General features: G+C 42.3%; 1 protein-coding gene across 4 annotated transcripts in view; it reads right to left on the bottom strand.

The window, feature by feature from the left end:
- Window positions 1-14,855, bottom strand: part of crb1 (crumbs cell polarity complex component 1) — a 223,505-nt gene that overhangs the window by 40,109 nt on the left and 168,541 nt on the right. For all 4 annotated transcript variants that reach the window (XM_028811039.2, XM_051932884.1, XM_051932883.1 and 1 more), the window contains exons 9-12: window positions 12,745-13,651; window positions 10,611-10,667; window positions 9,385-9,513; window positions 1,743-1,869 (exon numbers count right to left, since the gene is read on the bottom strand). In XM_028811039.2, the coding sequence (XP_028666872.2) occupies window positions 1,743-1,869; window positions 9,385-9,513; window positions 10,611-10,667; window positions 12,745-13,651 (1,220 nt within the window). The remainder of the gene's footprint in view (window positions 1-1,742; window positions 1,870-9,384; window positions 9,514-10,610; window positions 10,668-12,744; window positions 13,652-14,855) is intronic.

Here is a 14,855-nt window from a genome sequence, read left to right as displayed (position 1 = left end):
ACCTAAAGAAGAACCGAGAATCGTAAGTCAAAGGAGCACAAGGGCATAAACAGAGAGATTCAGGTTTGTAACGAGATGTAAATAGGTCTTGGTTTTTAGACATTTGGACTCTCTTCCAAATAAACCGTGGGGATTAAATACCATAATGACATTAGAATGGGGTGTCTTGACGATGACAATTGAGCATGGCGATACACACGGGAAATTTAAAATGGCATTGCAGCACAATGGCCAATAAAAATGATTAATTCTTATTAATTAATTGCAGAACTTTTAATAGGAAATGAAAATAAAATAATAATCCTTGAGTTAAGAGGAACCTAGAAAGCGTTTCTGTTTAATATAAGAAAAAATTCTTGAAGTAGTAAACAGTGAATAAGTTTGAGTTACGATTCTGTCAGTTCCATTTCGTTCACATTTTCGTTTTTCAGACGTGGCTTATTTAACAATATTTTAGTAAAAATACATCCTTTCAGGATTTAAGCGTATGACTAGATGACTTGACATATGGATGATGTGACACACATAATGCCAGATTTTTTCCTGAAGTTACTGATAGTGTGGTGTCCAGTGCTTGTCACCATAGACCCCTAATATGTCATAAACTTTGTTATCTCTGTTCTGCTTGAAAACACAAAATGAACTGTTTCTTTGGCCACACTACAGACTACATGGGGTAAGTAACATAAGAAAGAAACTTTTTTGGGCAAAGTTTTCCTTCAAGGCTAGATGTTGCTGAACATGTGCTACAAAAACTGAGAACCTGAAAATCTGGAGGGTGACTGTTAGAGTCTTTGATGGTACGTTACAAGCAGGAACCCCACAGAATGTCCCTCGTACCTGTGATTCTAAGGGACCTTGCTTTCCAATCAAATGACACACAGCAGCATGCTGTGATTTGCTTCCCTTTCAATATTAGGATATGAAAAACCCCAAAATATCTTTTGCATGAACAATGTAGCTGGACAACTGAGCAACTCTGTTAACATTTATGTGATGAGTAGCAGTGTAACTTTCTGGACATTATGTGATATTCACAACTGAATGCCTCAGTGGGCGCCGAATGAGGTCGTCGTCATTAGTCGTACTTGAAGGGGAAGCGCTGAGCCATGGCATCAGGAGGTCTCAAGCGCAGGATTCCCATATAGATTACAACTCTAATGTTACATCTGAGCGTCAGTATGCTAAGTCACAGCAAAGTCATTTTGGAGACACTCACTTGTGTTGATAACTGCCACACTATTAAATGCCAAATACCAAATCATGTGAGCTTTCAGATTGTAACAAAAGCTTCACCGTTCCAAGCAGTAAGCACTTTCATTACCTAATCCACCTTTTTTCTCTTAATCTTGCATAAGACTCCTCCTTTATTGATTGCCTGGGGGTTTTTGAACTCGCTGACTGCCTTTGAAATATTTTTAAAATAAAATACGTAAGCACTAAAATTAATCATGCATGAAACAATGTGAGTATTGGTTGCACTGATACGAAATTAGCATTTCTTGGAATCCATTCAGGGTTAGTTTTAGCAAAAACTGGTTTCTGCAGACTCATTTCTCTGTAAAGTGAGAAGAAGCTGTGGCTAAAAGCAGAGGCAAAGCATAAAGGAACGTCAACTGTTACTCATTCACGTCTCCCCATTCAACCTCTGGATCATCCTCCAGTCGTAGAATGAGGTAAGACAGGAGCTGGAAGAGATTCTGCCAGAGCAGCATAGACACAAAAAATGAGAGGTCGCTTACGTCGACTTCACAATTGTTCCCGGCGAAGTTCACTCCACAGAAGCACTGATATTTGTTGATCATGTTCCTGCAGTGTCCTTCATTCAGACAGGGGTTCGACGCACACTCATCGATATCCACTTCACACCTGTGAGAGGGGGGCAAAAAGGCTTCTAAGATGCATGTCATCCACTCTGCTACCACTAATCATGACTTTGGTTTTCACATTCACAGTATGAGAGCAGGAACTTGCATTAGTAACAGTGGTGGCCAAGGTGCACACTTATATTGGGTTAATCAATCTGATCTCACGCCTTTCAGCTATGGATGCAAACTAAAGTCCCTGCTAGAGGTGACCCAAACAGAGAGATGTCGATTCACATACAGTTTCACTCCACTGACACTCAAATTCATTTTGTTGGCAATTTCGCAATTGTTAAAAGTGAAACTCGCTAAATAAATAGATATTAAAGGTTCCTAAGGTGTAAAAATGACCCCTCAAAACTTATTCACGCTTTTCTGTTCATCTATGAGTTCTTCTGCAACCTCGTAATGTGAGCAATTTCCTACACATAAACGAAATGAATTCTATTTCTACTTCACTTTGACATCAATGCAAAGGTGCAGTGTGTTTTTTAAAAATGTGAGATGTTGAACACACGTCAAGGCGTGCCATTACTGGGTTTCCTTAACAGGAATATTTACTGTTTATACCTCGCACCACACTGCTGACTTTACCTGCCCTTTCCTCTTTCTAGATTCCTGCACATGAATGTCCATTTCTTCATGCACAGTGAAGCCTTGGGTTTCATTTCTGTCTGCGATGCATCTTTAGGATTGCAATCGCCAAGATTTTCATCATAATTGTCAAAGTGACTGTGACAGAGTGGCTGTTCCAGCTGGAAATAAATCATCACTCTATATATAAAATCCAACTTCTGTCTGTCTGCTTTTCATAAGAGAACTACTTAACGGATTTAGATTGGGCTTTTTTTTTTTTGAACATTCCAGTTGACGCTAAGAATCATAGTTTGCTTGCAGGAGTGATATATTCGCACTAATCCGAGACAGAGGCTGTGGGCCGAGGGGAGGGGGAAGCATGACATCAGGAATGGAGAACCGGGCAGGGCCTTCCTCACTGTCCTGTTTCACTACTACACGGGCAGAGCCATGGGGGATGGCTAGTGCTGTATGAATTGGTAACCTTGTGTCTCCTGTAAGTGTGTGCCACCTGTAATCATCATAAAACTGGAACATGAAAATGGTAAATATGGGAGTTAAGCAAAGTAATGTAGTACTTAATATGTTTTAGGGCCACATGTCCAAACTGCTTAAAGCCACTTTGGGTGTGCATAACACTTGATCACTTTGGTGTCTATGAATGCACACTTTTGTGAATGTAGAGAAAAGCCAAGCAAAATGACACCTTTTATTGGCTAACTAAAAAGATTACAATATGCAAGCTTTCAAGGCAACTCAGGCCAATAAAAGGTGTCATTTTGCTTGGCTTTTCTCTACATTCATAATGGCTAACGCGGTACTACAGACATACAAGACACCGAAATGTACCGCTGCTACATGGAACTGAAGACCCGGTGGAAGAAATTGGCACACATGGACAGCGACATCTTCTTCTTAACAAAATGCAAAAAGGCTCATTTAAAGATTTACCAATGTTGTTTCTTGTCCTAGTGTGTATATAAACACAGGGAACTCCAGTCTCTGTATTACATCTTGCCTGAAGAAGGGGCCTGAGTTGCCTCGAAAGCTTGCATATTGTAATCTTTTTAGTTAGCCAATAAAAGGTGTCATTTTGCTTGGCTTTTCTCTACATTCATAATGGCTAACACGGTACAACACCCTAGTACTACAGACACTTTTGTGAATAATTTTAAAATCATTCACACTTTATACTGCACCCTTCAAATGATATACAATAATTACCTTCATTAAAAAGCAATTTATAAGATGGTAGTAGCTACTGATAGTTCAGAAGACCCACACTGCCACTGTGAGATGCTTACACACTTCCTTGTGAATGGTGACCAGGTTAGGATTTGATCCCAAAATGCTGCTGCCATGAGTTCTAAACTTCCCTACCATTGTTTCAATTATCCATTCAGCCATTTCCAGTCCTGTCTTACCTACTGCAGGGTCCTGCATTGTGGTTACTGGGATAGTCATTGTTGCGATAGGCCCTGCTCCCCGAGATCCTAGAACTAGATTAAGGAGGTTTGAACATATTATGTTGTGTATTGCTTTCAACTAATCGTGCTTTGGGATAAAATAAGACTTCAGACCTAGTCTTGTGGGATCAGACCTGATTCTCAAATGAGAATACACATCTGGGTACATCCCGTTGAGAGGTGTGTAGTGAATTGTGGCAAAATCTTGTGCTGCAAAGGCTACACCCACAGGGCTTCTTCCTAAAACACATGCCTGCCAATTCCTCCAGTCTGTGCATTTTAAACTGCCATCGAGGTATCAAGGAGAGAACAAAAGATACTGAAAAAAAGACGATGCTGAGAAAAAGTATAAAGCTAAAATTGCTGTTATCCATTCACAAGCTCAGAGACACCAGGTAAGCATAATAATTAACTTACACGTTATAATGAGTGAGTTGACAGTGGAGACCGACAGACACCCATATAGACCACTGCAGCTACTGGGCTCTACACGTCTGCTATGATATCTTTCTGTAATTGTAACTCTTGCACTACTATATGACATAACAACAGCAAGTTTAGATAAGTATTGTGGACTACAGATACACAACATGGTAAAAGGTGGCAGCTACTTTGTCATGGCATGTTTGTATTTCCAATTAGACAATCTTGTTAATTCTATTTTTTCGTTTAGAGGTGCAGTCACAAGATGGGTGATGTGCAGTTTCGTTGTTCTTCTGCTGGTGTCGTTAGGTAGATTTGTTGATTTGGGTGTTCTGAATACTGAAATCTGAATCTCCTGGGACTCTTCGTTATCAGCTCTCTTAATGGTAGTCCTTTTGTTGGAGTGTGACACACCGTCTACTTCAAATGCATATCTTTCTGTTCATATTTTCATGAATATAGCTGCCAATTCTTTCAAGCATACATTGACTCCTACACTATTGTCCTAATGCTGGACAAAAGAGAGCACACACAGCATCTGCGACAATGTATTACTTACTTCTACCTCTCATCCATTGATTCTGTCAAATGCCAGTGTATAAGGTTTTTCTGTTGCATCAGGTTATGTTTATTTTTAAAACATGCAATATGCCTTCTGCACATGCAACACACACAGTTATATGTGTAATAAAGTTTTTTTGGAGACTTGTCAATTGTAGACAGTTTATCATTAACAGAAGCTTGCTGTCTGTCGGACCAGATTAACAAGAGCACCATTGCTCTTTCATATTTCCTGCTCCTACTTTGAATGTCGCCTTCATGAGACGTAGGATCGGTTTAGAAATGTGACACTCAGTGAGCCGTCTAATTGTCTGCACCCAGTTTTAAGCACAGTTTACTCATGGCTGTCTCCAGACGTCTGTCTAATGTTCAGTTCCTTCAGTACAGACTGACAGTTTAGACAAAGAATGGATCAGATCATTCCAAGGAGTGACTGATAGATGTAGAAGTGGATTTTAAAGTCATTTCCAATAATTGTTGAGTATTAATTTGTTATGTGCCCTATTCTTACGTTACGTCTGTTATTTCTTTGGTTATCTCTTTAGGTTTGCTTGCATTTCTTGTGGTTTGTGGGTGGGTCCCCTAGAGGTTGGGCCAAACTGATGTCATTGCTGCTGCGTTCTTCTATATATATAGGAACCAAAGGCAGGATTCAGCAGCCCAGCATTTTGTTTATTTGAGATCTTTCTGAATATTTCTGTATATGATTTGATTTTTTTGCTTTTTATCATTATTGCTTTGTTTCAGGATTCTTATTTCTGGATTGTGTTTTTTGGGATATTGTTTATTTAGGATTGCCTTTTAAGCAACTCCTTTGTCTCTTTTAGCTTTTAGGAGCTTATCCTTGTTGTTATTCCATTTTAATTTATAATTTTTTTGGAAATATTTTTGTTTGCCCTTTTTCACAAGCCACGGTTAAAAGTTATCTTCCTTATTGTGGGGCATTTTAATACATTGTGGGACTCTTCTTTTTGAGGCTAAAATCCCTTTTGGGCCCACAAAGCCAGAGTATTGAGGTCTTTCCCAGGGACATCTGGCCTGGCCTGGCTTGGCTAATATAACCTTTTTGGGGGCCCAACACCTCCCATTCTCCATGTTTGTGTCTCTGTGCCACATCAATAATGAAATACCATTCCAAAGTACCAAAGTACCATTCAACAAACCTCCAATGAGGAATCAAAACTTTGGATGACGTTGTTCCTTGCCTGGACGTGAGTCACCGGGGGCCCCCTCTGGAGCCAGGCCTGGAGGTGGGGCTCGATGGTGAGTGCCTGGTGGCCGGGCCTGCACCCATGGGGCTCGGCCAGGCACAGCCCGAAGAGGTAACGTGGGTCCCCCTTCCCATGGGCTCTCCATCTATGGGAGGGGCCAAGGAGGTCGGGTGCAGTGTGAGTTGGGTGGTGGCCGAAGGCGGGGACCTTGGCAGTCTGATCCTCGGCTACAGAACGTGAAATGTCACCTCTCTGAAGGGGAAGGAGCCTGAGCTAGTGTGCGAAGCTGAGAGGTTCCGGCTAGATATAGTCGGACTCACCTCGATGCACAGCTTGGACTCTGGAACCAGTCTCCTTGAGAGGGGCTGGACTCTCTACCACTCTGGAGTTGCCCCCGGTGAGAGGCGCCGAGCGGGTGTGAGCATACTTATTGCCCCCCGACTTGGAGCCTGTACATTGGGGTTTACCCTGGTGGACGAGAGGGTAGCTTCCCTCCGCCTTCGGGTGGGGGGACGGGTCCTAACTGTTGTTTGTGCGTATGCACCGAACAGCAGTTCGGAGTACCCACCCTTTTTGGAGTCCCTGGAGGGGGTGCTAGAGGGCATACCTTCTGGGGACTCCCTAGTACTGCTGGGAGACTTCAATGCTCACGTGGGCAATGACAGTGAGACCTGGAAGGGTGTGATTGGGAGGAATGGCCCCCCCGATCTGAACCAGAGTGGTGTTTTGTTATTGGACTTCTGTGCTCGTCACGGATTGTCCATAACAAACACCATGTTCAAGCATAGGGGTGTTCATATGTGCACTTGGCACCAGGACACCCTACGCCTCAGTTCGGTGATCGACTTTGTGGTCGTGTCATCTGACTTGCGGCCACATGTCTTGGACACTCAGGTGAAGAGAGGGGCGGAGCTGTCAACTGATCACCACCTGGTGGTGAGTTGGCTTCGATGGTGGGGGAGGATGCCGGTCAGGCCTGGTAGGCCCAAATGTGTTGTGAGGGTCTGCTGGGAACGTCTGGCAGAGCCCCCTGTCAGAAGTAGCTTCAACTCCTGCAGAACTTCGACCACATCCCGAGGGAGGTGGGGGACATTTAGTCCAAATGGGCCATGTTCCGTGCCTCTATTATTGAGGCGGCTGACCAGAGCTGTGGCCGTAAGGTGGTCGGTGCCTGTCGTGGCGGCAATCCCCGAACCCGTTGGTGGACACCAGTGGTGAAGGATGCCATCAAGCTGAAGGAGGAGTCCTACAGGACCCTTTTGTCCTGTGGGACCCTGGAGGCAGCTGATAGGTACCAGCAGGCCAAGCGGAATGCGGCTTTGGTGGTTGCTGAGGCAAAAACTCGGGCGTGGGAGGAGTTTGGGGAGGCCATGGAGAACGACTTTCGGATGGCTTCGAGGAGATTCTGGTCCACTATCCGGAGTCTCAGGAGGGGGAAGCAGTGCAGTGTCAACACTGTATATGGTGGGGATGGTGCGCTGCTGACCTCGACTTGGGATGTTGTGGGTCAGTGGGGGGAGTACTTCGAAGACCTCCTCAATCCCACTAACAGGTCTTCCAATGAGGAAGCAGAGCCTGGGGACTCGGAGGTGGGCTCCCCCATCTCTGGGACTGAGGTCACCGAGGTGGTCAAAAAACTCCTTGGTGGCAGGGCCCTGGGGGTAGATGAGATACGCCCGGAGTTCCTCAAGGCTCTGGATGTTGTAGGACTGTCTTGGTTGACACACCTCTGCAACATCACATGGACATCAGGGACAGTGCCTCTGGATTGGCAGACTGGGGTGGTGGTCCCCCTCTTTAAGAAGGGGGACCGGAGGGTGTGTTCCAACTACAGAGGGATCACACTCCTCAGCCTCCCTGGAAAAGTCTATTCGGGGGTCCTGGAGAGGAGGGTCCGTCGGATAGTCGAACCTCGGATTCAGGAGGAACAGTGTGGTTTTCGTCCTGGTCGCGAAACAGTGGACCAGCTCTACACCCTTAGCAGGGTCCTGGAGGGTGCATGGGAGTTCGCCCAACCAGTCTACATGTGTTTTGTGGACTTGGAAAAGGCGTTCGACCGTGTCCCTTGGGGAATCTTGTGGGGAATACTCTGAGAGTATGGGGTACCGGACCCCCTGATAAGGGCTGTTCGGTCCCTGTACAACCGGTGTCAGAGCTTGGTCCGCATTGCCAGCAGTAAGTCGAACCCGTTTCCAGTGAGATTTGGACTCCACCAGGGCTGCCCTTTGTCACCGATTCTGTTCATAACTTTTATGGACAGAATTTCTAGGCGCAGCCAGGGTGTTGAGGGGGTCCGGTTTGGTGGACTCAGGATTGAGTCACTGCTTTTTGCAGATGATGTTGTCCTGTTTGCTTCATCAGGCCGTGATCTTCAGCTCTCTCTGGATCGGTTCGCAGCTGAGTGTGAAGCGGCTGGGATGGAAAGCAGCACCTCCAAATCCGAGAAAAAGGGTGGAATGCCCTCTCAGGTTTGGGAGCGAGATCCTGCCTCAAGTGGAGGAGTTCAAGTATCTCGGGATCTTGTTCACGAGTGAGGGAAGAATGGAGCGTGAGATCGACAGACGGATCGGTGCGGTGTCTGCAGTGATGCAGGCTGTACTTCGGTCTGTCGTGGTGAATAAGGAGCTGAGCCGCAAGGCAAAGCTCTCAATTTACCAGTCGATCTACGTTCCTACCCTCACCTATGGTCATGATCTATGGGTAGTGACCGAAAGAACGAGATCGCGAATACAAGCGGCTGAAATGAGTTTCCTCCGCAGGGTGTCTGGGCTCTCCCTTAAAGATAGGGTGAGAAGCTCAGTCATCCGGGAGGGGCTCAGAATAAAGCCGCTGCTCCTCCGCATCGAGAGGAGTCAGATGAGGTGGCTAGGTCATCTGATCAGGATGCCTCCTGGACACCTCCCTGGCCCCGGGGAAGACCCAGGACACGCTGGAGGGACTATGTCTCTAGAAGAAGTGGCCGGAGAGAGGGAAGTCTGGGCATCTCTGCTCAAGCTGCTGCCCCTGTGACCCGATCTCGGATAAGCGGAAGAGGATGGATGGATGGATGGCATTTCAAAGTACACAGTAAAGAAAAATGCTCAAAGAAGCGTAATTAGACTACTCGATACAAGATTTTCTATAATGCAGTAATATTAAAGGCTCATAGTGAATTAGCAGCAATACTGAACTGGTAACTCTGGGCTTTAAAGTCCAAATCTTTGCCCACTTGGCCACACTACTGTTTTCACAAGAAGCAAGTAGTTTTATAAAATTTGCAATCACTGAACAGATGCCACTTACCAGTCTCCCTGAAATCCTAGTAGACACACACACTTCCACTCTGATGAAACTTTTGTGCAGTTTCCACCATTGTAACACGTGTAATTCCGCTTATCATTTTCACAAAAGGATGAAGGCAGCTTTGGGTATCTAAATAATATGGAGGAAAGTTCAAAAGAAATTAAGTGAATTATCAATATGTGTCAGAAATCTAGAGTAGAGTATTCTAATAGGTCATATACTGTATGTATTCATAAACGTATTGAGCAAAATATATGAGTTTATACTGAATAGGAGGAAGTTCAGTTTTTGAACACATTCTTATTTATCATGGCGCTGGGGACTGGTCGGAGGAAGCTTCATGTACTCTGTACTCATGAATACTGATACTACCAGTAGAGTTGTTATAATAGTGAAGGTGCTGTGTGAAACTAAAATCTCATACAGGATTGGTTGCTGCCTGGTTAAAATGCTACCATGCTCTTAAAGACTGTAACTTAAAAAATAGACTCAAATGCTGTGATACACAAAAGGGTGACTGAACTCTTATGTTAGAAAAATAGTCTGGAACATTTTCTTAAGAGTATTTATACATTCACGTTAATTGGGCAATTTTAAAATCTGAGATAATGAAATACAAAGAAAATATAAATAAATGCGAGTCTCTGCATCGGAGGTGTCATAGCAAACCTGAATTTGAAGACCGTACTCTGCCGTGGCTGGGGGGATCCAGTAAATCATAGGTGGGTTGAACATTTGCACAATCCTACTGTGTCTGTATGGGTTTTCCAGAAGATATTCTGGCTTCCCCCCTACATCCCCAATGGCGTACAAGTTAGATAAACTAGTGACCCTAAACTGGCCAAAGGTCTGCAGGTGTCATGGACTCTCCTTATGCTTGCTCTCTTTGTGTATTTGTGGGCCTGGATACAAGCTTATGTCCCTTGGAGTCTATGAAGCCTCCACACTACACAACACACCACTCTCATCAAATGCTGTAAAAGAGTTAAATCGGTAGAAGTAGAATTTTAGCTGTAGTGTAATGTGAATAGTGATAGTAGAAAACTTGATAAATGTTGGATCTACCAAAAAACATTTTTGAAAGTGTGTTATTCACGTGGAAAATTATAGCCTACAAAAATATACAGAATGGGTCATATTTTACAATTATCACTTATTTCAGAAATCAGCCATACATAGAGCATTGCCACTACTAAACAAAGTAAATACATTTGAAAATGACTTACCGTGGTATGGGGTAGTAAAACGGTGAATCGTTCTCTAGTTCATATCTCAAGATGGTTCTAATGGAAACAAGAAGATAAAAAGCGTAAGCCACCATAAGAAATGCAATAATATACTTCATGAGCTACAAGCACATAATAAACAAAAATAATTGAGTCAGATATTTGATATAATATTGCAATATTTTTCTTTCTTCTCTCAAAGATGGCTGAATTGGTGTATGACGGCAACACCTGCCCCCAGTCTGGCTTCCTTGAACATCCTGATTCAGTCGTGTACAATGGACAGACTGTTGTCTACTAAGTGAGAGGAGTGTTTCAACATTCAAATGACACCACATTCCACTTTCTATGTTTTCCACTTTCTATATTTCAGATTTGTTTTGTTTCTTTTATAAAGATGCATTTCAATCTTGCAACTTTTGTGTTGTAATTTGGATACACAGTATTATTTCTTTACTAACTATATATATTCTGACAGAGTAAGATCTGTCCTTCAAAATAATACGTAGCCCATGGGTCTTCAATGATGGGTACATATGCTAGGAATACTTTACAGAAAATAGTAAAAGTGGAGAAAAAGAATCCTGTTGTTTATACTGCTTTAAAACAGTCGAACTAGACACATTACTTACAGATATTTCATAACAAATGATGTTCTGGGTGTTCCTGAAACATTCTCTTACAATTTTATAGTGTCAGGAAGTTTATTCCAACATCTATGGAAATAAGAGTGATATTCAAATTGCATTTTTGGTAAAGATGTTATGGAATTTTGTACAGCATAACAAATTCACCAACTGTAAAAATGCTGTAGTTGTAGGGGAAGAATATGAATATTGATTAAAGGATGATAAGTTATAGGCAGTTAAAACAAAGTCACAGAAAACTGCCTAAAAAGAGGCAGAGTTTAAAGGGTTACATAAAAGTGGTCATTAAAAATAAGGTAATTTTGAATAAAAATGCAATAATTACATTTTAATGTAACTTTTGAAACAAAATAAAATGATACAAAACATGCAATAAATAAATTACAATGTAACTGCTGAAACAAAATAGAATTAAGAAACTGTATTTCATAATAATGAAATTGCTTAAATTGTTATGCATTTTTTACAATTTAATGAACTTGTGTTCAACATACGTATCGCTGCACTTTTTCGTGTGATTGTTTTGTTATATTACAGCCAGTGTTAATTCCTGGCTTATGTTTATGATCTGTTTTATTGTCATTTTTTGTTATTTTTGAATAATTTTTCATATTTGTATGTAATTTCTCATTTGTCTATTTATGAATTAGTAATTATGTACTGTCACTTTAAATCTGTGTCCATTCCTTGTGGTCTGTGGGTGGTACCTGAAGAGGACGGCCCACTGCTGCCAGATATAAATTGAGCCAGGGAAGAGGGTCTCAGCAATGGTGCAGTGAGTTTGTGGCACTTATTGAAAGTTTTGACTTTTTCTTTTGATATATCTTGTTTTGCAGATTTTTTGCATGTGTGATTGTTTTCTGAATATTGGATTATACATTTGACTTTGTTTATTTTTTAACTGCTTTTCAGGCAACTATTTTCTGCTTTGTTAGAACTTTATTTTTTTAATTCTGTTAATACATTTTTTTCTTTCATGAAGATTTTTTTGGTGAAACTTGTTTTTATAAGCCAGATGTTATCAGGTTCACTTCCTTGTAAGGCATTCTTGATATAATTTAGGAAATTTCTACTACTTTTGAACTTTTTAGGTCTGTGTTGGCCATAGCATATCAATAGAGCATTGGGGTCAGGCTGCCTTAGGTGAGACCTTTTCTTGATAAATTAGGTAGGGCCTTTCTCTGGCTTTTTGTGCTTACTTTGGAGGCCTCACACCCTTGTCACCATACTTGGCACTCCACATCATAGTGTATTTATTTCATACTTACCTCTTTATTTTTTCTAATTTGGCACAAATGTTATTCTATAGTTTTGTATCTTTTAAGAGATTTTTGTTCCTTCTTTGACTTACTCAACAATTCAATTTCTTCATACAGTTCACAAAAACATAGATTAATAAGATTATCCTGATGCAAAGATCAAACTTTGGACGAATGCCCTTTTACATAAACACATACAGTAACAATACACTCATTTCAACTACTTACTCACAAAATGGCCCAGTGGAATTTCGAGGACACAGACAAGAGTATCGGTTGATGCCATCGATACACGTGGCTCCATTCTTGCATCGATGGTTTAGACATTCATTTATTTCCAGTTCACAGTTTCTACCTGTGTAACCAGGTATACATATACATTCATAAGACAGGATTTTATCGGAACAGTTTCCATGTACACAAGGGTTGGATTCACATTCATCAATGTTTATGTCACACATGAGACCTGTCCATCCACCTGGACATGTACAGTTAAAAAGGTTGAAAAGGTCTTCACAGGTTCCTCCATTCCTACAAGGGTTAGATGCACAAACTGCTTCTCCTGAACAGCCTGCTATGACTGTGTGAGTTGAAACTTTAACAAACTGTTCTTGCTGAGGTTTTGTGATGTGGATGTCAGCACTGGTAAGGTAAGGCAATGGAATTCCACCAATGCTGACTGTGCTTAGACATCCAACCAGATCCCCATGGCTATCAGGGCCTGTACCCCCCATAAAAATGTCAGTGTCTTCTCTCAGAAAGTTTAAGTTTCCAGTTGATTCACTCCTAGAAATGGTATTTATTTTTCCATCAATAGACATCTGCCAGTTTGAATGCAGTAATCTGTCTTCGACCATAGACAGAGTTACCATGTGCCATTTGACATCATTTACTGATGTGGAGCTCTTCAAAGTTGTAGTTGAAACGCTATTATTACTGCGTAACTCAAACACCAGAAGAGAATCCTGGATACTGATCCTTATAAATGAAGGTCCACCTTCAGCATAAAGCAATGTAGCCCATGACTTTCTGGTCCGAAAGCTAAAGGTCACATTGGTGAGATTTCTCTGAATCTTCCCATTTCCTCTGTAAATGAGAGGGTGGCTGTCACTAGTAAATGTGGCATTGGCTATGCCTAAAAGGGAAAAATAAAGAAGAATATTGTCACCATGATTAAGCAAACCAATAGACAAATATTGTGAAAAACATGCAATCAAACATTTACTCTGTCAAGTTAATTGATCACTCAGTTTCATTTGCTGTTTTCCAAGAGTAAACATGGCCACTCATTCTCTGTTTTAAGCACCGAAGATCAGCGAGCAACAGGAGCCAAAATACTTGTCTGTTCATTAGAATCATGGTATGGACCTGCTCACTGCTGTCATCGACAGTGGACATGGACAGGCGTCCCACTCCTTCTCTGTGGTTAGCAATGATCCGACCATATTGCTCAACAAGTTCATAAACAGAAATGACCAATTCTACTGAATACAAAATCAGGGACCATAAAATTACAACTTTCACAGTCACATACCCTTATACTGATCCTATTTTAAAGAAGGCAAGATTTCATAAAACATTTGCACTCAACATGAATTTGAATAAAAATTATTTTTCCCTTGAAATCTCCAGCACATTATACTAGAATGAGCATCTATGCATTTGTTCCGCCAAAACAGTTTACTGTAAATATCCAGGCTGAAACATCAGAGAAAACTGAACTTGCTGCACTTCTTTATATGCGCAACTTTCTGCCCCAGTAAATAATAACTTTCATTAATACACCAATAATGCAGTCGTCCACCAGTCACTCAGAATGTGGGACCAATGCAGGACGCACTTCAGGGCAGTGAAGCTGTTATCTGTTGCTCCCCATCTCATAATCAACTTTCTCACACCTACTCAGTATTTAACTTATGGAAAATACTTGAGGGCGGCACGGTGGCGCAGTGGCCAGTGCTGCTGCCTCGCAGTTGGGAGATCTGGGGACCTGGGTTCGCTTCCCGGGTCCTCCCTGCGTGGAGTTTGCATGTTCTCCCCGTGTCTGCGTGGGTTTCCTCCGGGCGCTCCGGTTTCCTCCCACAGTCCAAAGACATGCAGGTTAGATGGATTGGCGATTCTAAATTGTCCCTAGTGTGTGCTGGGTGTGTGGGTGTGTTTGTGTGTGTCCTGCGGTGGGTTGGCACCCTGCCTGGGATTGGTTCCTGCCTTGTGCCCTGTGTTGGCTGGGATTGGCTCCAGCGGACCCCCGTGACCCTGTGTTTGGATTCAGCGGATTGGAAAATGGATGGATGGAAAATACTTGGCATTAAGACACTTAGAGAACTCTATATAGATAA

This window comes from Erpetoichthys calabaricus, chromosome 10 (assembly GCF_900747795.2).
Source record: "Erpetoichthys calabaricus chromosome 10, fErpCal1.3, whole genome shotgun sequence".
NCBI classification, from domain to species: Eukaryota; Metazoa; Chordata; class Cladistia; order Polypteriformes; family Polypteridae; genus Erpetoichthys; species Erpetoichthys calabaricus.
The sequence above is the reverse complement of the archived record's forward strand: the minus strand, read 5'-3'. Positions and strand labels throughout refer to the sequence as shown.